This window comes from Cynocephalus volans, chromosome 11, assembly GCF_027409185.1.
Source record: "Cynocephalus volans isolate mCynVol1 chromosome 11, mCynVol1.pri, whole genome shotgun sequence".
Lineage (NCBI taxonomy): Eukaryota > Metazoa > Chordata > Mammalia > Dermoptera > Cynocephalidae > Cynocephalus > Cynocephalus volans.
In genome coordinates, this window is record NC_084470.1 from 60,794,115 (window position 1) to 60,821,020 (window position 26,906).

At 36.6% G+C, this 26,906-nt stretch overlaps 2 protein-coding genes across 2 annotated transcripts in view; both read left to right on the forward strand.

Annotated features, from left to right (window-relative positions):
• MAPKAPK3 (MAPK activated protein kinase 3) overlaps positions 1 to 11,701 on the forward strand; it is a 109,997-nt gene extending 98,296 nt beyond the window's left edge. The window contains exon 12 of the mRNA XM_063113686.1: positions 11,633 to 11,701. The gene's annotated coding sequence lies outside the window, so the exon portion shown is untranslated. The remainder of the gene's footprint in view (positions 1 to 11,632) is intronic.
• The window catches only part of DOCK3 (dedicator of cytokinesis 3), a 390,304-nt gene continuing 365,595 nt past the window's right edge, over positions 2,198 to 26,906 (forward strand). Inside the window, exons 1-2 of the mRNA XM_063113398.1 lie at positions 2,198 to 2,261; positions 11,633 to 11,716. Of these exons, the coding sequence (XP_062969468.1) occupies positions 2,198 to 2,261; positions 11,633 to 11,716 (148 nt within the window). The remainder of the gene's footprint in view (positions 2,262 to 11,632; positions 11,717 to 26,906) is intronic.

Here is a 26,906-nt window from a genome sequence, read left to right on the forward strand (position 1 = left end):
TTTAAGAATCTTGTGGGGAGATAGTTTGAGACTATGTAAATATCCTGTTTTTCATAAAAATTAACAATATTAATTCTTAGGCATTAACTATAAGTGTGAAAAACTTTAAAAAGCATCTTCATTGAGAAATTGTTTACATACCATCAGACTTACTTGTTTTAAGTGTACATTTAAATGACTTTTAGCATACTTAAAAGAGCTGCACAATCATCACCACAATCTATTTTTAAAACATTTCTTTCTTCTTAAAAAGAAACCTTGTGCCCATTTATGGTCAATCCTCATTCACTCCTCCACATGCCCTTGGCAACCACTAGTCTGCTTTATTTCTTGTGTCTATATTTGCCTTTTTTTGACATTTCATATAAGTGGAGTGATATAACGCATATTAATTTGTGTCTTTTTTTCCCAGCAAGCAAAATGTTTTTGAGGTTAATCCATGTTGTTGCATGTATGAGAGTATGTCAAAAAGTTCATGGAAGAGTAGAATTGTAAGATAATACAAATATTTACATGAACTTTTTGAAGTACTCTCTTATCACTACTTTATTCATTTTTTATTGCTGAATAATATTCCACTGAAAGGGTGTGTTGCATTTTGTTTATTCATCAGTTCATGAACATTTGTGTTGTTTCTTCTTTTTAGCTATTATGGATAATGCTATAATGAACATCCGTGTACATATCTATGCTTGGATATATGTTTTCATTTCTCTTAAGTACATATCTGGGAGTGGAATGACTGGGTCATAGGGTAATTCTATATTTACCTTTTTAGAAACTGCTAAACTTTTCCAAAATGGCTGCAAGATTTTACATTCCCATCAGCAGTGTGTGAGGATTTCAATTTCTCTGTGTCCTGATGAACACTTATTTTCTATCTTTTTGACTAGCCATTGTGGTGGGTGAGAATGGGTATCTCATTGTGGTTTTGATTTGGTGGCTAATGATGTTGAGCATGCATTTTATGTTCTTATTGGCCATTTGTATATCTTCTTTGGAGAAATGACTTCAGATATTTTGCCTTTATAAAAGCAGGTTATTTATCTTTTTGTTATTGGGTTGTGAAAGTTCTGGATACAAGTCTCTTATTAGGTATATTATTTGTGAATATTTCCCCCATTTTGCAGGTTATTGTTTTATTTTGTTGATGGTATCATTTGCAGCACAAAAGTTTTTAATTTTGATAAAGTGCAACTTACCTATTTTTTTCTTTTGTCATTTGTACTTTTGGTATTGTATCTGAGAAGTCATTGCCTGAATAAGGTTGTGAAGATTTACTCTTACGTTTTCTTTAAGCTTTTTATATTTTTAGCTTTTGCTTTTAGATTTTTGATCCTTTTGGGGTTAATTTTATGTATGGTATAAAGCAAGGGTACAGTTTTATTCTTTTACATGTGAATATTCAGTTGTTCCAGTACTCTTTGCTTAAAAATCTGTTCTTTAAAAATTTTTTTCTTCTTTTTTTAAGGGGCACTCTTATTGAAAATCAATTTACTATAAATGTAAGCGTTTGTTTCTGGACTTTTAATTCTATTTCACTGAGAGTTATGCCAGTATCACACTGTCTTGATTTCTGTAGATTTGTAGTAAGCTTTGAAATTGGGAAGTGTGGGTTCTCCAACTTTCTTTTCCTTTTTCAAGATTATTTTGGCTATTCTAGGTTCTTGAATTTCCCTATCACTTTTAAAGATCAACTTGTAAATTTCTGCAGGAAGGCCAGTTGTGATTTTGATAGGGTTTGTGTTGCTTTGTAGACCAGTTTGAGGAGTATCGCCATCTTAACTATCTTGTTTTCTGAACCATGAACATGGGGTGTCTTTCCATTTAGTTCTTCTTTAATTTCTTTTAGCAGTGTTTTGTAGTTTTCAGTGTACATGATGCACTTTAAAAAATTTCATACCTAAGTTTTTAATTCTTTTTGATACTGTTATAAATGGAGCTGTTGGGAAAAGCAATCTCATACACATAGTCTTTTGATCTCCTCTTGGCTGCATAAGAATGGGCGTTGGTCCTGGAATATGTCCTTACCAAGAGAAAGAGAGTTTTCACAGCTTGTGCTGGATTTATCACCTTGTGTGGGGATGTCTTTCCCTTTTTCAAACTCAGAGTATACTCCTTTATTCTGGTTAAGCATGTGTGTTATGTGGCACCTGGCCATCCTCACTACTTTATGTATCCTCTGTGGGAAGGGGACATGTTTCTGCTGCTGCAGCACCAAGAAGAGTGTGTGCAGGCCTTTTGCACCAGGTTACCTGCTGGTAGGGACCCACTGGCCATGGAGGAACAAAGCCCACTACTGAAACTGATCTTCCTCTGTTTCTTGGCTGTGAGTAAAGTGTTGTTCCATCCTGTTCTTGACTGTGTTGTATTTTCCTTGGCTGCTCTGATACCAAGATCCAGTGGTCAGAAGTATTTAGACTTCTATTCCTGATAATAGGTAGGAGATGTCACTGCTGGACAGTTGTTAATGGAATTCCGTTTATAATAGGAATTGTTTTCTTCATTCCATTTTTGGATTGTTCTTTGCTAGTCTATAGAAATATAATTGACTTTGTATGTTGACATTGTGTCCTGCAACATTGCTGAAGTTGTTTATTAATACCAATAATTTTAAAAGTGTTCCTTAGGATCTTCTATATACAAGGTCATAACATCTGCTAATGGAGATAGTTTTACTTCTTACTTTCTAATCTGGACACCTTTTATTTTTTTTTCTTACTGAATTGCACTGGCTAGTATTTCTACTACAGTGGTAAATAGAGGTAGCAATAGTGGACATTTTTGTCTTGTTCTTGATCTTAAGTGAAAAGCATTCAGCCCTTCACCATTTATTATAATGTTAGCTGTGAGGTTTTTTTTAACAAGTGATCTATATTAACTTGAAGAAGTTTATTTTTCTTTTTTATTTTTCTTGAGTGTTTTTGTCATAAAAGGGTGCTGAATATTGAAAAATGCTTTTTCTGAATACATTGTGGTGATTGTATGGTTTTTGTTCTTTATTCTATTAGTATTACATATTATATTAGTTGGTTTTCATATGTTGAACTGACCTTGCGATTCTTGGGATAAACCTTACCTGGTAACTTTTTTTTTAATTGTAATTTTTTTATTGGATATATATTTTTTAATATAACAAGGATATACACATTTATTTGTTCCAATAACAAATACATAAACTGAATAACAGATGAATAACAAAATACCCTGTACAAAGTAGGGCTTCAAATTCCCACAAAAACTTATGTAAACCTTACTAAAATTCCTGTAGTACATTTTATAATTTCTAGTTATTTGAAACAGCTCTCTAAAGTCTTCCAAAAGCATGCAAATATCAAATTAATTCCAACAGAGGAAAATGAATAAACTTTTCAAGGCAAATTAATTTCTAAGCAAATCAAGTGCACTTGTTGAAAATAAATCAAGAATAGAAATTAAATATCTAAGCTTAGCAACATAAATTGCATTAAAAAATCAGTAAAACAATATACACACAGGGCACTCCAAAAAGTGGATGGGAAAATAGAATTAAATATAATGGAAATTTTTCCATGGACTTTTTCTGTTTACATTTTAAAATCTGACTTCTGGTCAAGATGGCGGAATAGACGGTTCCTAGCGTCACTCTCCCACAAATCAACAAATTTACAACTATGAAAACATAACATCAAGTGCATACGGAATGGGGAGACGTCCAGCGGGGGAGGTAGACTCTCCACAGAGATCACATGCCCTGCGGGGCCGCTGTCGCACGATCCAGCAGATAGGGTTCACTGCCGCCACCCAGCTCCATTCCCAGCCCGGCCCAGTGCACACAGATGGGGAGACGTCCAGCAGGGGAGGCGGTGGCTCCACAGAAAACACACACCCTGTGGGGCTGCCACGGTGCAATCCAGCAGGTAGGCTTCACTGCAGGCACCCGGCTCCATTCCCAGCCTGGCCTAGTTTGCACGGAGCAGAGTGACATCTGGCAGGGGAGGCGGGAACTCCGCGGGGACCACACTGCTGCCGTGGGGTCCAGCAGCCTGGCCCAGTGCACGCAGAGTGGGGAGACGTCCAGCAGGGGATGCAGAAGCTCCGCAGAGACCACACCACCTCTGCGTGATACAGCAGCCCGGCCCAGTGTGTATGGAGCAGAGAGACGTCCAGCAGGGGAGGCAGAAGCTCTGTAGAGACCACACACCCTGTGGGGGGGCCACCGCCGTGCGATCCAGCAGCAGGTAGGCTTCACAACGGCCACCCGGCTGCATCCCAAGCCTGGCCCAGTTCGCAGGGAGCAGGGAGACATCCAACAGGGGAAGGGGAAGTCTGCAGAGACCACACGCTCTGAAGTGCCTCTGCGCATCTCAGCAGCCCAGCTCAGTGCACTCGGAACAGGGAGACGTCCAGCAGGGGAGGTGGAAGCTTGGCAGAGACCACACACCCTGTGGTACCGCCCCGTGACCCAGCAGCCCTGCCGAGTCCAAAATGACCAGAGAGGTGGCTCCCCGGAGAGGCCCAAGACCTGAGGGAACCACACATGCAAGGCACTACTGGCCAACTGAGCAGTCACTGAGGTAGCCATACCAAATTGGCAACCCCAGCAACATTTTAGTCAGACAATAGTGTCAAACCTGTGGACTGTGAAACCCCTTGCCACAATGAATAAACGTCAAAGAAAAGATACCAGAAATACAAAAAATCAAGAAAGTACACCCCCAAGAGTGATAACTCTCAAGCTCTAGATCTTATAGAACAAGAAGCCCTTGAAATGACTGACAAGGAATTTCAAGTGATGATTCTAAGGAAACTGATTTATTTGTTTCTCATTTGCATTTTTGTTCTACTTGTGGCTTTGTTCTTTCTTGTGTATTTGTGGTAGCAGTTATCATTTTTTGGATTTCAGATGCATTACTTCCTCGAGGATTTCTTGTACGGCTGGTCCTGTGGTGGTGTACTCCCTCAGCTCTTGTTTGTCAGGAAAATACACTACCTTTCTCTCATTTCTGAAGGATAGCCTTGCTGGATATAGTATTCTGGGCTGGCTTTTTTTTTTTCTTTCAGTATTTTGAATATATCATCCCATTTCTTCTGGTCTGTAGATATTCTGTTGAGAAGTCTGCTGTTAGTCTGATAGAGGCTCCCTTATAGATGACTTGACACTTACTCTTGCTTCTTTTAAGATTCTCTCTTTGTCTTTGAGTTTTGCCAGTTTGACTGTAGTGTGTCTTGGATGGGATCTTTTTGGGTTAAATCTGTTGGGGGGGGGTGTCTTTGAGCCTCCTGGATCTGAAGGTCTTTGTCTCTCCCTATACCTTGGAAATTTTCCATTGTTATTTCAGTGTATAGATTTTCCATGCCTGTTCCTTCCTACTCCCCTTCTGGACCACCCATGATTTGAATGTTTGTGTGCGTAAGGTTGTCTGCTAGCTCTCTGAGGTTTTCTTCATTTAAAAATCCCCCCCTCTTTTTTGTCCATCTGCATTATTTCAAAAAGACTGTCTTGAAGATCAGAAATTCTTCTGCTTGTTCTAGCTTGCTATTTAAGGTATCAGTTGTGTTTATTTTGTTGAGTGAATCTTTCAGTCCCATGAGTTCTGCTATATTCTTTTTTAAGGTATTAATCTCTTTGTAAATTTCCTCCATATCCTGGAGTTTTTTCCTCGCTTTATTATGTTGTCTGAGTCTTCTTCTACCTTGTGTTTCCTGAAAATTGTTGCTTGGATTTCCTTTCAGTTATTTCAAGGATTTCCCATTCTGTAGGGTCTGGTATTTGAGAATTACTGTATTCTTTTGGTGGTGTCATATTTTCTTGGGTTTTCATATTTCTGGTATCTTTCCATTGATGTCTGGTCATCTGGTAGAACAGTTGCTTCTTCTGTTACTCTGAAGTGTGCTTTGAGGAGAGAGATGTCCTCTTTTTCTGGCTTCCGCTATTGACTCTCCTTTTGTTAATGCATTCAAGTGTCTGGTGGACTGTCTACATGGTGGTCATGGCTGCTGTGGTGTTGAGAAACAGCCATGTAGGTTTCTCCTGATGATACTGCTTGCTTGCCTTTCTTCCCTCCCTTCTAAAAGTAAGATTAGGTGGGGTAATAATGTGTGTGATGTGCTTAGGAAAGTGCTTGAGATGAGACTAGGCTTTCACTAGTTACTTTCTGTCAACACTTATTTCCTCTCTGTTGTTTGTCTAGATATAGCTTTAACTTGTTTTTCCTTGTTTCAAATATTTCCTTGTTCCGCTCCCCCAGCCTGGAACAGTTTAGCATTTAATGTTTCCATAGCTGTAGATGATACATGCTTTTTACTACTTATATTCTGTGGGATGTATATTTCTAGTGCGTAGCATGGCACTGGGGAATGGGAACTAGGAAAAGGAAGGATTAAGTTTAGCGCAAAGGGGAATGGTGAAGAAAAGAAGTAAAAGCTATGGTTTTCTTCTCTACCTGGTCTTGTAAATAGCTTTAGACAGCTTATTTGTAACTGGGTTCATTTGGTTTAATGCTGGAGTGGCCTACTAAAGATAGATATTTTTATGAGTCAATGTGTAGTCAACATTTGTTTCCAAACTTGTTTTTATATCTATTTTTATCTTGTTAGTGGATATCATTTTTGACTACCTCTATGGATTAAGCAGGCCTCATAGAAAAATCCCATGATAGGGGCTCCTTATCACCCAGTATCTGTCTTTTCTAAATAGAAAGATAGGAAAGACTGTCTGGAAGCAAATTACAGTTAATTTGCTATATTTACTTTCTAGTAATAGAACAGATAAAAGTCTTTGGCCATTTTTGTAAACTTAATCATTCTAGATACCTTAAGGTAGCATTTAACTGACAGTATTTTCTTTGGAGCCTAGCCTAGCTCCATAGTTAATTTTCTGTCTTCCATTGCTATTCTCAATTTATTGTATACACACTAGCCTTTGCCCAGTTTCCTATAGGCCCTTAAGGAGTTTATAATCTACATTTGATTTTTGTATTGCAATGCCAGATTTGCTTTGCGTGAGGTAGTGCTGAAATAATAGTTATTGGGATTACTTTGGCATTTTTCATGGCCAGTTTTGTGTGGCTTAAGCTAGATTTCCTTTGCTGTCCATTTACTCCCAGGGTGTGTCACTCTGCCATCCAGCTGGTGTGTGCTCTAGAAATGCAAATTAATTTCATTATTGACCCAGGCAAAACATAATTAAGAAGACAAATCTGTAAGAGATCATGTATTGCACAGCCAAACAAATTATTTTTGTTTGAGCCACAATTTTTTTCTTTTTCTTTTTGTTGGTGTGGATAATACAAAGATGACTGTTGTTGGAATAGCTTCTCATTTAGTGTAATAATCTTAGGATTAAGATAGCAATGCAATAATGCTTCAAATGCAAACTATTTTGATATTTTCTTTTAACCTAGAAGTAAGAAAAGCATAAAATGAGTAAGGGACTGATAATATATTTGTGGGTTTCTCAAGCAGTACAAAGGTGATAATGTGGTACACTTGTTGTATTAAAACAAAATATTGAGGGGAAAAAAGCCCCCAAAGTGACTTTTTTTTTGTTTGTCTTTTTTGTGACTGGTTGCACTGCGCTTAGCCAGTGAGCGCACCGGCCATCCCTATATAGGATCCGAACCCGCGGCGGGAGCGCTGCTGCGCTCCCAGCGCCGCACTCTCCTGAGTGCGCCGCGGGGTCGGCCCCCAAAGTGACTTTTTAATGTGTTCTTGGAACCTGTAACATGAATGTTGTAGGAGCTTAAAAAGAACTGACTTTTTAATAAGCAGTTTTAGTGCAATGAATGAATGTACAGGTATTAGACCTTATGTAAATATTAAGTGAATTAATAGAAGTCCTTCCATCTTGAGATTATTATATTGTGAACTAGCACTAGTTAATTACACATACAACAGTACGTGTAGTCTTATATTTTGATGGTTTGAAATAAACCCCAGTAACCGTAATGTTTTTCCTGTTTTTACTTTGATATTGCCAAATACTGATGCCAGTCCATAGGTGAATACTTCAATTTGAGAATATTTATCACACAGGGAAAGCAGTTGTGGGAATCTATGAGTCTTCTCTTGTTATTTGTTATTCAGCATGTCAATACATTGCAGATTAAAGTACTTCCAACTGATGGTTAGGTGGTAGCTTCTCAGTTGCCCAGTTAAATTGACTTTGCAATATGAACATTTCCTTTACAGTTGCATTGAGGTTTAAAAAATGCTGCAGGAACTGTGCTTTGAACACAAAAGTATATTTGCTGTGAGTCTGAGCATGAACGGAGATTCTGTTTCTTTTAACTTTTGATAGCACAGGAAATGTATAAAGCAACTTGGCATTACTTGTAATTCAGGTTGTCATCAAAATGACTTTACTGCAGTCATAAATTTCATATATTAGTGTCATTTCAAGTTACATCCATTAAGAAATATTATCAAGACTGCACCAATACTTTTTGTTTCATTGATCTTTTTTGTCACATTTTGGGTCTCTATTTCATTTAGTTCTGCCCTGTTCTTAATTATTTCGTTCCATCTACTTTTAGGGTTGGATTGTTGTTGTTTTTGTAGTTCTTCAAGGTGTAGTGTTATGTCTTTTATTTGAAGTCTTTTCATTCTTTTGAATGTGTTCATTGCAGTAACCATCCCTCATACTACTGCTTTTGCAGTATTCCACAAGTTTTGGTATGATGTATCTTTCTTTTCATTAGATTCAAGAAATGTTTTGATTTCCTGTTTAATTTTTTCTTGGACTCATTGGTCATTCAGGGGTCCGTTGTTTAGTTTCCATGCACTTTTATAGTTTCCAGAATTTTGCTTGTTATTGATTTCCAGTTTTAATCCATTATGGTCTGAAAAGATACTTGGAATGATTTCAGTTTTTTAAAATTTGCTGAGGCTTGATTTGTGACCTAACATATGGTCTGTCCTGGAGAATGTTCCATGTGCTGATGAGAAGATTGTGTATTCTCTCATTGTTGGATGAAATGTTCTATAGATATCTGCCATGTCCAATTGGTCTAAGGTGTAGTTTAAATCCTGTGTTTCTTTGTTGATTTGTTGCTGGGAAGATCTGTCCAGAGCTGAGAGAGGGGTGTTCAGGTCACCCACTATTGTCATATTAGGGTCTATCTCTTTTTTAGGTCTAAAGAGTGTTTGCTTTACATATCCAGTTACTCCAGTGTTGGGTGCACACAAATTTATGATTGTTATGTCCTCTAACTGGATAGATCCCTTTATCATTATATAATGGCCTTTGTCTCTTTTTATGGTTTTTGGTTTGAAGTCAATTTTATTTGATATGAGAATAGCTACTCCTGCTCATTTTTGGTTTCCATTTGCATGGTATATCTTTTTCCATTCCTTTACTTTTTTTAGTCCCTGTGTGTCATTATAGATGAGGTAGGTATCTTGAAGACAGTGTATAGTTGGGTCTTTTAAAAAAAAATTTTATTTTGTCTAGTTGGGTCTTTTTAAATCCACTCAATCAGTCTGTATCTTTTGAATGGGGAGTTTAATCCATTTACTTTCAGGATTGATATTGGCAAGTGTTAATTTACTCCTGACACTATATTGCTTTTTGTTTATATGTTTTAAATATCGTTTGCTCCTTTCTTCCCCTTTTATTTTTTATCTTCAATGTTAGTTGGACTTTTGAGGTGACGTGATTTAGCTTATTTCTTTTTCTTGTTTGTATCGTGGTTTTAACGGCAGGTTTTGTTCTTTCTTCTAAGTTTGTAATAGTGATTATCATTTTCAGATTCCAGATACAGGACTCCTTTGAGTATTTCTTGCAGGGCTGGTCATGTAGTAGAGAACTTCCATAATTTTTGTTTGTCTGGGAAATATACTGTTTCTCCTCCATTTCTGAAGGATAACCTTGCTGGGTATAGAATTCTTGGCTGGCAGTTTTTTTCTTTTAGTATGTTGAACACATTATCTTGTTTTCTTCTGGCCTGTAAGATTTTAGTTGAGCAATCTGATGTTAGTCTGATGCGGGCTCTCTGACAGTTGACTTGAGGCTTTTCTCTTGCTGCTGTTAGAATTCTCTCTTTGTCTTTGAGTTTTGCCAGTTTGACTATAATGTGTTTGGAGAGGATCTTTTCGAATTGAATGTTTGGGAATCATTGGGCTTCCTGGATCTGGAGGTCTGCAGTCTCTCCCTATACCCTTGAATAGGTTTTCAATGCCTTTTCCTTTGTCCTCCCTTTCTGGAATACCCATGATTTGGATGTTTGAGTGCTTGAGGTTGTCTGCTAGCTCTCTTAGATTTTCTTCATTTTCTAAAATTCTTTTTTCCTTTTTTTGTTTGCCTGGTTTATTTCAAAAAGACCATCTTTGAAGTCTGAAATTCTTTTTTCTGCTTGCTCTAGCTTGCTGCTCAAGCTTTTTGTTCTGTTTTTTACTTCACTGAATAAATCGTTCAGTTCTAGAAGTTCTGTAACATTCTTTTTTAAGATATTAATCTCTTTGTAAATTTCTTCCTTCATATCTTGAATATTTTTTCTTGTTTCATTGTGTTCTCTAATTGATTCTTCTTTTATCTATTTGAGTTTTCTTAAGCTCAGTGCTCTGAATTCCTTTTTAGACCTCTCAAGGGTTTCCTGCTCTATGGGGTCTGGTATTTTAGAATTACTGTATTCCTTTGGTAGTGCCATATCTTGTTTATTTATAGTTGTAGTATTTTTTTCATTGATGTTTGGTCTTCTGGTAGGACACTTGTTTCTTCTATTACTCTGGAGTGGGCTATGACTTCCTCCTCTATTTGTAGGCTCTGCTGGTGACTCTTCTAGTATTAGTGCAGTTGAGTGTGTTGTGGGCTGCCTCTGCTCCTGTTTGGTAGGTGGGCAGACCTCTCTGTGGCTTGGGCATGCACTGGTGGCTGTGTTGGGGTGGCATGTGGGACCTGTGCTCACCTGGGTGCCTGCTCAGTTGGTGGGTGGGCCTCTTCAGGGCTCAGGCGTGCACTGGCGGCTGAATCAGGAATGGCACATTGGACCCGCTCTCTTATTTTTTTTTTATAAGATTTTTATAGTTCCTAACTCCTTACAAATAGTGCAAGTTCTTTAAGATTGATAAGGTTTTTCTTAATTCTTTCTATTCTTATATAAATTTTTGTAATCAGTTGATCAATTTCCTAAGAAAACATGGTATTTTGATTGTTATCTATAGATATTGTACATCTGCTTTCTATCTTATTAATTTCTGTTCTCATTTTTATTATGAGAATTCTGTTTCTCAAAGCATAATCAAATTTATTTGGTGATTCTTTAAAAAAATGTCTGTTTGTTTATAGTAGATAAGCAGCTCTGAATGTTAATTTTTTTCTTAAGTAATTGACACATACTTGCCCCCAAAGGACACACATACACAGGTCATGGTGAGGGACAGAAACACTGTGTTTACAAAAATGTTTTCATACATGCATGCACACAAACCACTCAGGAATGGTAATTTTGCCCCAGTGTTCTTCATTGCCTTGAATTACTTAATATTACCTTTCAAAATATAGATTAAGTGGAAAGGGCCTTCACATTAGAAAGAGAAATTAATGAAGAAGGGAGAATATATATTTTAGAAAATTTAGGGCTTAATTCAGTGATTCTGACTGTGTCTCAGTATTTAAAAATGCTAATTGATGTGTTTATCCTTGCTTTTCTAGTGATATGCAGCTTTCGAGGATCTGTCCCTCAAGGGCTGGTCTTAGAAATAGGAGAAACGGTCCAAATTCTTGAAAAATGTGAAGGTAAGTTGGATCTATAGAGCACATAAATAGTGATCATTTCTGGTAGTGTTGTAAACATTTATTTTGTGCTCCTAGATTATAAACAGTAATTTTGAAGCCATAATTAATCACATTCTGAAATACTGTTATAAAATCTTTCCTGATCTATTTTTAGCATAAAGATAAGAGCTTTTTTGGCTCTAATCTAATAGCAACAATTATATAATTCATTGTTGGCTATTAGAGCATGACTTTTACGTACTATGTCAAGTAATTATTTTTTAATTTCCTGCAAGTAGATAATCTTCTACCCACATTTAGCTATATTTCAGTAAAATTAAATTGTAATTAGTTTATTGGTGTGTTTCAGTCTTATTGGCTGGATATTTTTAGTCATAATTAAAACAAGGCTTTAAACAGGCTCAAGTGAAGTTTGGCTTGACTCCTGTTCTCTTCTATGACATATACGGGTATTTCTGCCACAATATTTATGTATTCTTGAAATACAGTATATCATGTTCTTCAAAATTATGTGGTTAAATCGACAAAAATTATAGGAAAAATAAAGTTAGGGAGAAACCACACAAAATCAGGGCCCTAACAAAACAAAATTGATACTGTGGGAAATAACTTGGGCAGCCTAGGCCAGTATTTCAGCATGACTAGAAGCCATTTCAGTTGACAAAGTAGAGTGGAACTTTTGTGATGTGGTCATTGAGACAATGCATACAGAAGTAGAGCTGTGATCCAGTTGGTCTACTGTTAAGCTGGGTATGGGAGTAAGTGCAACTTGTCATGATCCAGGAATCATAGAAGTTTAAGAGTGCACTTTTCTGGAAAGGGAGCTCTAGTGCAGCACTTATTTTAATTTTTTTAAAACAGAAGTATAAATCGGCACTCCTTCATGATAAAAACTCTTAGCAAAACAGGAGTAGAAGGTATTTTCTTAATCTAATGAAGGACTCCTACTGAAAAGCCTATAGCAAACATTATAGTCAATTGTACAAAATCAAAGATTTTTTACTGGGATCTAAAAATGAGACAAGGACACCTGCTATTACCACATCTATTGAAGATTGTATTAGAGGTACTAGCTAATGCAGTAAGGTAAGAAAAAGAATGGAAAGAGAAACTGGAACTATCATTTGTAGATGATATGATTGTGTATGTGAAATATCCAATAGAATCTATAAAAAATTATAAGAATAAATAAAGGAATTTAGCAGGTTTGATGGCTGCAATGTCAATATTTTAAAAAATACATTATTTTTCTGTATGTTTACTTGCAAAAAAGAATTGGAAAATGAATTGTAGAAACAATGCTGTTTATAATATTATAAAAAATTAAGTGCCAAGGAATAAACTAATGAAAAAATGCAAGACTTTTATGTTAAAAGCTATAAAAATATTATTGATGGTAATGAAAGAAAATCTAAATAAATGAAGAAATTTACCATGTTTATGGCTTGAAAGATTCACTATCATAAATATGGCAGTTCTCCCCAAATTAGTCTAAAGATTTAATGCAATCCCAATAAAAATCCAACAGGATTTTTTTTTGGTATGGAAATTTAACTGTTGATTCTAACTTTTATATGAAAATACAAAAGGATGCAAAGAGCAAGACAATCTTGAAGAAGATAAAGTTGGAGGATTTATACTACCAGATATCAAGATTTAGACAAAATAAGACATTGTAGTTTTGGGGCAAAGGCAGAATAATGAAACAAAACAGAGGGGCCAGTAACAGACACTGGAGGAGCCACACCTGTGGAGTAGCTCTGGCTCACTCATGCCTTTTCACAAGTTCCTTTTGCTACCCAGCATGTTGCTTCTATAGATCATCTCCAACCAATGCCCTCTGACAACTTTTGTCACCACCGGCAGCTATGTGTTCCCATGGCAACCAAGCTCTTTCCCAGAGATTCTGAATCTTAGTCTTGAGTGTGTATGTGTGTATGGGGGGTTTCTTGCTTGTCCACTCAGTGGACATATATATCATCCACTGATTTATGAGAAAGGTGATATTGCAGTGCAATAGAGAAATGATGTTCTTTACAGTGAGTGATGCTAGGCCTGTGGAATTAAAAATGATGGCCTATCCAATAAATGGTACTGGGCCAATACTGAAAGCAATGAATCTTGAACCTTATCTCACAGCATATACCCCAAACTGAATTCCAGATGGATAGTACATCTAAATGTGAAATTTGAAACAATACTTCATCTTGAAGGAAGCATAGGAAAATATTATTGATGTTGGGTAGATAGAGATCTTTTATAAGGATGCAAAAAGCACTAACCATAAAAGAAAAAAAAATGACTTATGCTGTATTAAAATGAAGATCTTCTTTTGTTCAAAAGACACAGTTTAGGAGAGAGAAAAGGCAAACCAAAGAGAATTAACAAAATACTTAGGGTATATAAAGAACGACTACAATCAGAAGTTAAGAGAGAATTTAATACAAGAACAGGCAAAAGTCTTAAATAGGCTCCTTACAAAACAGGTATCCTAGTGACTCATAAAAAAAAGATGCTTAATCTATCATCAGGGAAATACATATTAAAACCACAGTGAGATACTACCAGACAGCCACTAGAATGACTTAAATTTAAAACACTGGCAATACCCAGTTCTAGTGGGATTATGTAACAACTCTTACCGACATACATTGCTGGGGAGAGGGAAAATGGGATTACTACTTTGGAAAATTCTTTGGCACTATCTATTGAAGCTGAATGTGCATGTAACTTATGATCCAGCAATTCTACTCATAAGTATAAACCTAACAGCAAAATACCTGTATAAAATATTAATAGCAGTTTTAGACATAGTGGCCTAATCTGGAGAAAACCAAAATGTTCATCAGCAGAATGGGTAAATAACTTGTGGTATATATGTGTATACATGTACATACACATATATATATACACACACAATCAAATTGAATGTGATATGGAAAAGAAAATGAGTTTATTACTGCTACACACTATACAGATAACTATCACAGATATACTATGGAAAAAGTCAGAGGTAAGAGTTCATGCTGTTACTATTCTACATATATAAAAGTACAGAATCACATAAAACAAATAAATGGTGATAATTGTCAGAATAGTGGTTATTTTTTTTTTTTTTGGTGGTTATCTTTTTAAGGATGAGTGTGTTGGTGACTGGAAGAGGTACAAGTGGCTTTTGGGGTGGATGATGCTAGTGTTTTATTTTTCTGAGTGGTGGTTATACAGGTGTGTATACTTTTTGGAAATTTGGCTGTACACTAATGATTTTCACATTTTATGGATATTGTAGACTAATAAAAAGTTTACTTAAGAAATAAAAGAACTTTGTGAAAAAAACATTTTAAAAAGTATAAAGATGCAACAATATGGATGAGTAAAAATATTACATTAAACAAGCTGGAATAAAAGATTACATTCTGTGTGATTCCATTTGTATGAAGTTCAAGAACAAGTAACACTACAAATCTCTGGTGATAGAAACCAGAACAGTGGTTGCCCCTAGGAAGGGACTGACTAGAAAGAGGTATGAGGGAAATTTCAGGGTGATTGAAAAATTCTGTGTCTTGATGAAGTGTAGATTACATGGGTATTACATTTGTCAAAGCTCATAGAATTGTATATTCATGATCTGTGTATTTCACTGTATGTAATTTATGCATCAATAAAATGGATTAATGTTTTAAAAAGGATGAAAAATTAAGTCACAGATAAAAAATGTTTTTGCAGTGGCATAACTGACAAAGATAACAAAAATATAGAAGATAGCTTACAAACCAATAAGAATAAATAGTAGGTGAATAGAAAAATGAACAGAAGTATGATCAGGGACTTCACAGAAATACTCACTTGTCAGGAGTCGAGGAATAGCAAGTTAAAACCAGACTGAAGAACGATTTCACACACATTAGTTTGAGAAGACTGAAATATCTGATATGTCCAAATGTTGGCACAAATATGTCTCCATGGGAATGCTTATGTGCTGCTGGTATCTTGTGAAGTTAAATGTGCATATCCTGTGACCTAGCTATTTAACTCCTTAGTTATATGTTTTAGAGAAATGTTGTTCAAGCTATCTTCATCAGATTATTAGGGGGTTACAAATTATATTCAGTGGCTCACTATGAGCATTAATAAAAAAGAATAGAATAAAAAAGAATGGAATAAAAAATATCAAAGTGTATTGCTGTATCAGTCATGATCCAATCAAGAGACAAATAATTTGAATAGCGAATATTTAATATAAATAGTTATTAACTAGTAAAAAGTGGTTAGCTACTAAAAGGGATAAAAGAAGTCTCAAAGGCATATCCATGTAGCAAATTTAGAAATTAGCTACTACCTCTGTGGCTGGGAAAAGAGGACAGGCAAGAAACTAAGAACTGAAAAGAACCTTTCCTCCTTCAAGGCTAAGATTCAGAATCTTTGGAAAAGAGCATGGCTGCCATAGAAACATGTAGCCTGTGGGTGGTGACTAAACTTGCCAGAGGGTGTGGGTTGGGGTGGGTCTCTAGGAGCAACATGCTGGGTTGCAGAGAAACTTGTGGAAAGGCATGAGTGAACCAGAGCTAGTCCATAGGTACTCTCCAGATGGTGGAGAAACATGCCAGAGAATAAGGGCCATAGCTGGTTGGTGAAGTTGGCTAAGGTAAGCACTACCAACATTCCCGTCCACTTGCTAGGGTTGCTGACAATAAAATAATAGCACACTGGAACCAAGAAGGGAAGCTTCTTCTTCCCATTATGGCTTTTCAGTGTCCCATCAGTACCCTCTATTAACAAAGCCTAGCACCAGGTGAACTGACAAAGGAAAAACGTTGATGAGATTCTGTTAGTTTAGGTTTTCAAGAGAAAGAGAGAGAGAGAGAGAGAGAGTGTGTGTGTGTGTGTGTGTGTGTGTGTGTGTGTGTGTGTGTGTGTACAGTCTATCTATTTATCTACGTAATATGTAATAAAGAGATGCTGCAGAGGCTGGGAAGTGTCAAGTTGTGCAGTCAGCACACTGTAGACCCAGTAGAGCTGATGGTGTAAGTTCCAGTCCAAGTCTGAGGCAAGAGAAGACCAGCATCCCAGCTCAAAAAGAGTCAGGAAGAGAGAGCAAATTCTCTTACTTTGCCTTTTTGTTCTATCCAGCCCTTCAAACGATTAGACTTCACTAGGACAGGAAGTGAGTGGGCAGAGGAGCAGGGAAGATTTTATAAACTTTTTGGTATTGAGCTGCCTTGAAAGAGAAGTTTACCAGGCCTTAGAGGTTGATGGATATTTAAAGTATTTAGAAATTGTTCGTGTTGTTAGTCAGGTGGCCTCAAACTGTTGGACGATGTTGTTTAGTTAATGTCCTCTTACCTGGCCTAAGTACTGTCAGAATCTAATTATTTCAGGAGCCAATTCAATTAAGTACCCTGTCTTCATTACATCACCTCTAAGCCAGGAATTCTACTTACATACAATTCCTGGGCCCATGCTTCTAAATAAAAGTATGTAAGAAATTCTTTGGCATTGGTATTGAGATATTATTTGTTTCTTATGACATATGATTTGTGATAAAAGACTGATGCCTGTTATTGAAATTGCATCAGTTTGTTGATTTGCTGTCCATATAGCTGTCTGAAGCCATTTTTTTCATGTCCTGCCCTACTATCTAGATTTCACATCTGTAGCCTGCTTTTTAAAAAAAATTTTTTTTATTGAAAAAAATTGATTAAACATTTGTGGGGTGCAGAGTTGAATATCAATACCTGTGTTCAATGTGTGATGATCAAATCAGGATAATTAGCACGTTCATCATTACCAAATGTAATCATTTGGTCCATTAACCAATTTCTTGCTAACTACTCTCCTCCTCCCCCTTTCCCACTTCTAGTAACCACAGTTCTGCTCTCTACTTCTGAAAGTTCAGTGCGTTATTGTGATTGTTCATTCTTTTTCTCACATTCCCACTCCTTCCCTCCCTCCCACTTATGAGTGAGGACACATGGTATTTCTCTTTCTGTGCCTGTCTTATTTCACTTAACGTAATTTTCTCCAAGCTCATTAATGTAGCTGCAAATGGCAGAATTTCATTTTTTTTTATGGCTGAGTAATATTCCATTGTGTATATATACCACATTTTCCTTATCCAGTCATCTGTCAGTAGACATTTAGGTTGATTCCATATCTTTGGTATTGTAAATAGAGCTGCTGCAATAAATATGAGAGTACAGATATCCTTTCCACATGATGTTTTCCATTCCTTTGGTTATATACCCTGCAGTGTGATTGCTGGATCGTATGGTAGTTCTTTCTATCTGTAGTTGTTTGAGCAGCTCTCATACTGTTTTCTGTAATGGCTGTACTAATTTAAAGTCCCAACAATAGTGTCGAAGGGTTCCCCTTTATCTGCATCCTCACCAGCCTTTGTTATCCTCGGTCTTTTTGGTAATAGCCAGTCTGACTGGGGTGAGATGATATCTCAGTGTGGTTTTGATGTGCATTTCCCTGATGATTAGTGACTTTGAGCATTTTTTCATATACTTTTTGGCCATTTGTATGTCTTATTTTGAGAAATGTCTATTCAGCTCCTTTGCCCATTTTTAATTGGATTATTATTTTTTTACTGTTAAGTTGTTTCCTGTGTATTCTAAATATTAATCCCTTGTCAGATGTATAGTGTGCAAATATTTTCCCCCATTCTGTAGGTTGTCTTTTCACTCTGTTGATTATCGTTTCCTTTGCAGAAGCTTTTTGGTTTGATATAATCCCATTTGTTTATTTTTCCTTTTGTTGTCTGTGCTTTTGGGGGTCTTAGTCATAAAATCCTGATGTGTTTCTCATATGTTTTCTTGTAGGAGTTTTATAGTTTCAGGTCTTACATTTAAGTCTTTAATTCATTTTGAGTTGGTTTTGGTATATAGCAATAGGAATGGGTCTAGTTTCATTCTTCTACACATAGATATTCAGTTTTCCCAGCACCATTTGCTGGTGAGGCTGTCCTTTCCCCAGTGCATGTTCTTGGTGCACTTGTCAAATTTCAGTTGACTGTAAGTACGTGGGTTGATTTCTGGGTTCTGTTTTCCGTTCCATTGGTCCATATGTCTGTTTTTATGCCAGTAGCATGCTGTTTTTGGTACTATAGCTTTGTAGTATAATTTGAAGTCAAGTAGTGTAATGTCTTTGGTTTTACTTTTTTTGCTCAGGATGGCTTTGAATATTCAGGGTCTTTTGTTGTTCCATATGAATGTTAGGATTGTTTTTTCTATTTCTGTCAAGAAGGTCATTGGTATTTTGATGGGGATTGCATTGAATCTGTAGATGGCTTTGGGTAGTATGGACATTTTCATGTTCTTTCAATCCATGAACATGGAATATTTTTCCATCTTTTACTGTCGTCTTTAATTTCTTTCAGAAGTGTTTTGTAGTTCTAATTGTGGAGCTCTTTCACTTCCTTGGTTAAATTTATTCCTAGTTATTTTATTCTTTTGGTAGCTAATGTAAGTAGGCTAACTTTCCTGGTTTCTTTTTCTGCTTGTTTACTGTTGGTGTATCAAAACACTACTGGTTTTTGCATGCTGATTTTGTATTCTGCAACTTTACTGAATTTGTTTGTCAGCTCTAAGAGTTTTTTGGTAGACTTTATCAGTGTTTCTATGTATAGGATCATGTCATCTGTAAACAGGGACAGTTTGACTTTGTCTTTTCCAATTTGGATGCCCTGTATTTCTTTCTCTTGCCTGATTGCGCTGGCTAGTACTTCCAGTACTATGCTGAATAGGAGTTGTGGGAGTGGGTATCCCTATCTTGTTCCTGTTCTTAAAGGAAAAAAGCTTTCAGCTTTTTCCCATTCAGGATGATGTTGGCAGTGGGTTTGTCATATATGGCTTTTACTGTATTGAGATACTTTCCTTCTGTGCTTCATTTGTTGAGAATCTTTATCATGAAGGGATGTTGGATTTCGTCACATGTTTTTAAGGCATATATTGAGATAATCATGTAGTTTTTGTTCTTGATTTTTTTGACGTGGTGTGTCACATTTATTGATTTGTGTATGTTGAACCATGCTTGCATCCCTAGGATGAATCCCACTTGGTCATGGTGTATAATCTTTTTGATTTGCTGTTGTCTTCTGTTTGCTAATATTTTTTGAGGATTTTTGCATCTATGCTCATCAAGGCCTGTAGCTTTCTTTTTTTGTTGTGCCTTTGTCTGATTTTAGTATCAGGTGATGATAGCATCATAGAATGAGTTTGGGAGAATGGCCTCTGTTTTGAATTTTTTGGAATAGTTTGAAAATAATTGGTATTTATTCTTTTTTAAAGGTTTGGTAGAATTTAGCTGTGAAGCCATCTGGTTCTGGTCTTCGTTGGGAGGCTGCTGATTACTGCTTCAATCTCATTGCTTGTTGTTGGTCTGTTGAGGTTTTCTATTTCTTGGTTCAGTCATGGTACTTTGTATGGGTCTAGTAATCTATCCATTTCCTTTACATTTTCATATTTGTTCACATATAGCTGTTCTTAGGAGTGTCTAATGATTCTTTGTATTTCTGTGGTATTGGTTGTAATGTCTCCTTTTTCATTTCTGATTTTTGGTATTTGGGTCTTCTTTCTTCTTAGGTAGTCTTGCCAGTGGCTTGTCTATTTTTTTTATCTTCTCAAAAAACCAACTTTTTGTTTCATTGATCTTTTGTAATGTTCTTTTGGTCTATTTTTACTTTACCTTAGCATTTCTACCTTCTATCTTCATTCTTCTTATCTTACTTTGATTTGACTTAGCTGCCTGCTCCTGTGCTGTCTGAAGCCCTAAAATTGATGATCTTTTGTAAGAACATTTTCACTATCAAAGTGGAGAGTATAACTCTGATTTGTTTGAATTATGGATATAGTTTTACATTTATTTAATAGCATGTTTTTCTTTTAAACTGGTATTAAACAAAATATTCCTTAAATTAGCCAAAGTTTAAAACATAACAATCTTTTATTCAGAGGAATCTGAGCATATAAATATTGATTGATTCTTTTAGTTTCTTTGTGAGCACAATGAATCCAAATATTGCCATAGTTATTTTGTTTGTAGAGGGAGAAAAGAAATAAAGAATTTAGTCTTCGTGTAGCTCAAGGTGAATCTGTTAGTGAGTGAGAAGGTCAGCCAGGGTTTAGTCATCTAGAAATCTCCTGATTTCCTTTATAAATTTTTGATTCATGCAGATTCTAATCAGGAATACTATTTTGTGCTAGTTTTCCATTTGTTTAAATTTGGTTTTTCTTTTCTCATCTTGCCTTAATATAATATTCATACTAAGAGCCCATGTTAGCAAAAGAGTGTTAACTGTCTAATTCACATACAGAAATGAAAGAATGTATTTTATTATCACTAATGTTATTGAAAAATTATATAATAAAGGTTTAAAGAAACTTCTAGGTTGGGTACCATTTTTAGTTGTCTCTACTGTACTTTGGTGGATAAGTATTCTCCGCCACTTACTGATGGCACTTAAATTTTTAAGTTTTAATGAGATTATATAGATAAAGTTTGCATCTCTCTGATAAGAAGAAAGGCTTTTGTAGCTATAAAGACTTTATTTCTGTTAATTTTAGGAAATGATTTATTTTATGTCTGAAAATTGTCATGGAATTTGAAATCAGCATACTTAGTGTACATTTGTATAATGTAGTTCTAAACATTTAACGCTATTTTAATTGCCTTTACAACTTAAGTTAATGTTCAAAAGTAAATAAAAGTTTTATAATAGGTAATAAATATTATTTTCTTATAAATGATGTATCATTTGCTTGGTACTTACCATGTTCTAAGCAATAATAATAGATATACATTCATTATTTTTGCAAATACTTTTAATAGCTTTGGGAAACATTATTGCCTCCATTTTTTAGTTGAGGAAAATAAAATTTAAAGAGGCTGAAGGGAACATAGGTGGTATGTGGCTGAATGAGGATTAGAATTCTCCCTGTCTTTCCTGAGTATTAAGCTGTTTGGAAGTCATTGAATGACTAGTTTTGGAAAGACCACTGATAGTCTAAACCACTGTTTCTTGAGAGTGATTTCTAAAGTCTATTGGGTTGTAAGGGGCTTGCTCTTTTCCCTACTAGGCTACTTTAGCAAGTGAATGAATGAACACTTCACAGATGTATTTATAAGGTGTTATATTTTTGGACACTTGAGCAGTGCAGTTAGTTTTAAACCATGGTTCTCTGGTCACCAGGAAAGTTTTTGTTCATGGGGTATTATATGAGAGTTTGCTAAGTTATTAATACACTGTGGACTATCCAAAAAAGAAGCCCTAGAGATTTAAGTTTTATATGGATGTGTGTTTGCTTCCCCCTGGGTTTTGAAGATAGTCTGTTGTGGCTAGAGGAGGGTTGGAATTTTCTTTTTTCTTTTTGGTGGCTGGCTGGTAGGTGGATCTGAACCCTCGACCTTGGTCTGAGGGTTATAATTTGTTTTGTGTACATATTTGAAACCATATTTACCAGGGATTCAAAATGAAGTTGATAATCTAAGTCTCTCATGGCTTTTTATGAATGGCCCCAGGCTACTCAAACTGATATGTCTCTTTTCTTTGCGTTCTCAAGCCTTACCTATCCACTGCCATTTCCTAGTGTACCTTCATCTAGTTTTACCTTGGCTTTGTGGAGACGATAATGAAGTGGATCTTGGGCGATCAGGTTCTATTTCTGGTTCTGTTGCAGATGATTTATGATAATGTGCATGACCTTGCGATGTCTCAAGTTCTCCTATAAGATAGGCAGGATAGCTATTTTTTCATAGAAATTTTAGGTGGATAAGTGAACTAATATCCTTTGAATGATTGCCAGGAAAATCATAGTTTATATTCAAGTGTGCCATGGATGGTTTTTCTCCCAGTTTTGCCATTAGATTTTATTTGAGTGCTTCTTTTAGGAGTGAAAGGAGAACACGTTTTTGTATCAGGTCTTTAATCTTTTTTGCAATTTTGTTTAGTATTAAATATGATAATTAGCTAACAATTTAAAAACTGATGTTACAGCATATGCATCTAGATGAACATCGTCCTTAGAATAGGCACCTTGGCAGATTATGTAATTATTTTAATGATATTGCTCTCATCAAAAAGTATTTAAGATTTCCCTTAGAGTAAGCTTGCAAACTGTCAAAAGATGAAAACATTTTAAAATTAATTTATTTTTAACTGACACATTTTGATTGGACATATTTATGGGGTAGAGTTACATTTCAATACAGGTATACAATGTGTAATGATCGAATTAGGTAATTAGCAGGTTCATCAGTGTAAAAATTTATCATTTCTTTGTGCTAAACCATTTGAGTTCCTGTCTTCTAGCCATTTTAGAACATACAATAAATTATTGTTAATTATAGTTGCCTGACACTACTGTATACCACTAGAACTTATTTTTCCTACCTACCTGTTATTTTGTATTAATTTACCAACCTCTCCCTATCCCAATTCCCCCCTCCTTTTCTCAATCTCCATTATCCACAATTCTAATCTCTACTTCTGAAAACTCAACTTTTTTTTTTAAGCTCCCACATGAGTGAGAACATGCAGTATTTATTTTTACGTGTCTGACTTATTTCACTTAACATAATGTCTTCCAGGTTCATCCATGTTGCCGTAAATGACAGTATTTCTTTTTTTCTTATGGCTGAGAAGTATTCCATTGCATATATGTACCACATTTTCTTTATCTGTTCATCTGTTAATGGTTATCTAGGTTGATTCCATACTTAGGCTGTTGTGAAGAGTGCTGCAATAAAAATGGGGGTGCAGAAATCTCTTTGGTGTGCTAATTTCCTTTCTTTTGAATAACTACCCAGCAGTGAGATTGCTGTATCATATGGTAGCTCTATTTTTAGTTTTTGAGGAACTGTCGTACTGTTTTCCATAATGGCTGTACTAATTTATATTCCCACCAACAGTGAATAAGAATAAGGGATAAAAGTTTGCTACTGTTTTGAAAAGAATGTTTGGAAGCTTTCGGGTTATAGTGGAGTATTGGATATCTCCATCTAATTTTGCTTCTTTCTGAGACACTACAAAAATTAAAATACAGGGGTTAAAAAATGTAATATATCCACAAGGACAAGGAAAGTTGGCAGGGAGTTGGAAGAGTGGAAACTGACTTAGCATACCCAATACAGCTGTATCTCAGGCTGGTAGTGAGAATAGCTGAGAACTAACCTTTTTTCCACAGTATATCCTTAAAAGGCATAGTTGACTATAGAACCAGATACCTTTGGAACTGTAAATATATATATCTTCAATTTTACTTCATCTCATTTGGTGGCTGCTCTTCTCTCATCCTGGTAGAAGTTTTGTGGTTTATTTTCTGTAGAAGTTAAATAAAGTATCTGTGGATTGGGAGATTTCTTTCTTTTGAAATTACAAGTCTTTATTTTCTAGATTAAGAAATGAATTCAGCATTTACACTAAAACTCTCAGAACTTTCTAGGAGCAGAGGAAAATATTTTCCTCTTGGTATTCTCAAAAAGAAAATAACTAAATCAGCTTATTGTCTTTATATTTCTTGGTATTTTCTTTCTTTTTAAAAATGTTTTGTTTTTATTGGTTATGAATATTCACGGAGTACAAAGCAACTGTCACCACTCATGCCTAAGATGTGATGGCCAGATGCATACTGGCAGCATCTCCTTTACCACAAACTGTGATTATACCTGTGTCCCCCACCCAGTTATCCCCAACCTCTCTCCCTATGCCCCTTTCCCCACTCCACTTTGTATCCCTAGGTATGTCCTCTCCCTCTGCAAGTCCAATGCACTACTGTGGTCTTTCTTTCCTTCTTTATTTCTTAGCTCCCACTTACAAGAGAGTAAATACAGTATCCCTCTGTGCTTTGCTTATTTCACTCAAAATAAGTTTCTCCGAGCTTATCCATGTTGTTGCAAATGGGAGAATTTCATTCTTTTTTATGGCAGAGTGGTATTCCATGGTGTATGTATACCACATTTCCTTATCCAATCATCCATTGATGGACATTTAGGTTGGTTCCATATCTTGGCTTTTGTGAACAGAACTGCGATGAACATGGGAGTGTGGGTATCCCTTCGACATGATGATTTCCATTCCTTTGGGTATATATCCAGAAGAAGTATTACTGGATCATATGGAGGATCTATCTGCAGTTGTTTGAGAAATCTCCAAACTGTTTTCCATAGTGGTTGTACTAATATACAGTCCCACCAACAGTGTAGGAGTGTTCCCTTCTCTCCACATCCTCGCCAGCATTTGTTATTCTCTGTCTTTTTGATTATAGCCAGTTTAACTGGGGTGAGATGATATCTCAGTATGGTTTTAATTTGCATTTCCCTTATGACCAGTGATGTTGAGCATTTTTTCATGTACTTGTTGGCCATTTGTATGTCTTCCTTTGAAAAATGTCTATTCAGTTCCTTTGCCCATTTTTTTATTGGATTATTATTATTTTTTTTTTTACTGTATAATTGCTTGAGTTCCTTGTATATTATGGATATTAATCCTTTGTCAGATGCACAGTTAGCAAAAATTTTCTCCCACTCTGTAGGTTGTCGTTTCACTGTGTTGGTTGTTTCCTTTGCTGTGCAGAAGCTTTTGAGTTTGATATTGTCCCATTTGTTAATTTTTTTTTTTGTTGCTTATGCTTTCAGGTTCATGTTCATAAAGTCTGTGCCCAGACCTAGCTCCTGAAGTGTTTCACCTATATTTTCCTTTAGTAATTTTGCAGTTTCAGGTCTTTAGTCTTTAATCCATTTTGAGTTGATTTTAGTATATGGTGAGAGGTGCATGTCTAGTTTCATTCTTCTGCATATGGATACCCAACTTTCCCAGCACCATTTATTGAAGAGGCAGTCTTTTCCCTGATGTATGTTTTTGTTCTCTTTGTCAAATATCAGATGGCTGTAAGCCTGAGGGGTGGTTTCTAGGTTCTCTATTCTGCTCCACTGGTCTGAGTGTCTATTTTTATGCCAGTATCATGCTATTTTGGTTACTATAGCTTTTTAGTATAATTTGAAGTCAGGTAGTGTTATGCCTCCAGCTTTATGTTTTTTGCTTAGGATTGCTTTGGCTATTTGGGGTCTTTTGTCGTTCCATAGAATGTTGGGATTGTTTTTTCTGTTTCTGTGAAGAATGTCATTGTATTTTTATTTTTAAATTTATTTTATTTATTGAATCAAAATCGATTATACATTTTTTTGGGTTGAACATTGAGATATGTTGACTAAATCAATTTTACTAGCATATATATTGTTACAAATCATAATTATTCTTCATGCCCCTTGTCCAACCTCTCCCCTTCCCCCATTCCCTCCCCCTCCCCCCTCTAATTGCCCTAGATTTCTTCTCCGCTTCTGAAAGAATAATGGTTACTCTGTTAACTTGTTGCCTAGGTGATCTGTCCAATGCTGAGAGATGTGATCAGGTCCCCCAATATTATCGTACAGTAGATGCTTCTTCTGTCACTCTGAAATGGGTTTTGTGGAAAGAGACATCCTCTTCTTTTCTTTGTCTCTGCTGGTAACTCTTCTTGTGTGAATGCACTCCAGTGGTTGGCGGACTATCTGTGTGGTGGCTGTGGTGTCTAGCAGCTTTTGCAGCAGCCATGGTTATTGTGGTGGCTGTGGTGGGCCACCCATGTGGAGGTGTTGTTTTTGGCATGCTCCTTGGCACTGGCGGTATGCCTGGTTGTGGGGTGTGTTTGGTCGCATTCTCTATGCCTCTGGTCCCTGGGCAGGCCCCAAGGTGCTGGCACCATGTGCCTGGTTTTGGGAGATGGGTCCAGTCCCCTTCTCCATGTCCCGGGTTCCTGGGCAGGCCCCAAGGTGCTGGCGCAGTGTGCCTGGTGTGGGAGGAGGGTCCAGTCCCCTTCTGCATGCCTCTGGGCTGGGTGGGCCCTGAGGTGCTGGCACCGTGTCCCCGGTTGTGGGACAGAAGTCCAGTCCCCTTCTCCATGCCCTGAGTCCCTGGGTGGGCTCTGAGGTGATGGCATGGTGTACCTGGTTGTGAGAGGGTGGTCGGTCCCCTTCTCCATGCCCTGGGACAATGGATGGGCCCCAAGGCGCTGGCTTGGTGTGCCTCGTTGTGGGAGAGAAGTCCAGTCACCTTCTCCATGCCTCAGGTCCCTGGGCAGGCCCTAAGGCACTGGTGCAGTGTGTCTGGTTGTGGGAGAGAGGCCCAGTCCCCTTCTCCAAGCCCCGGGTCCCC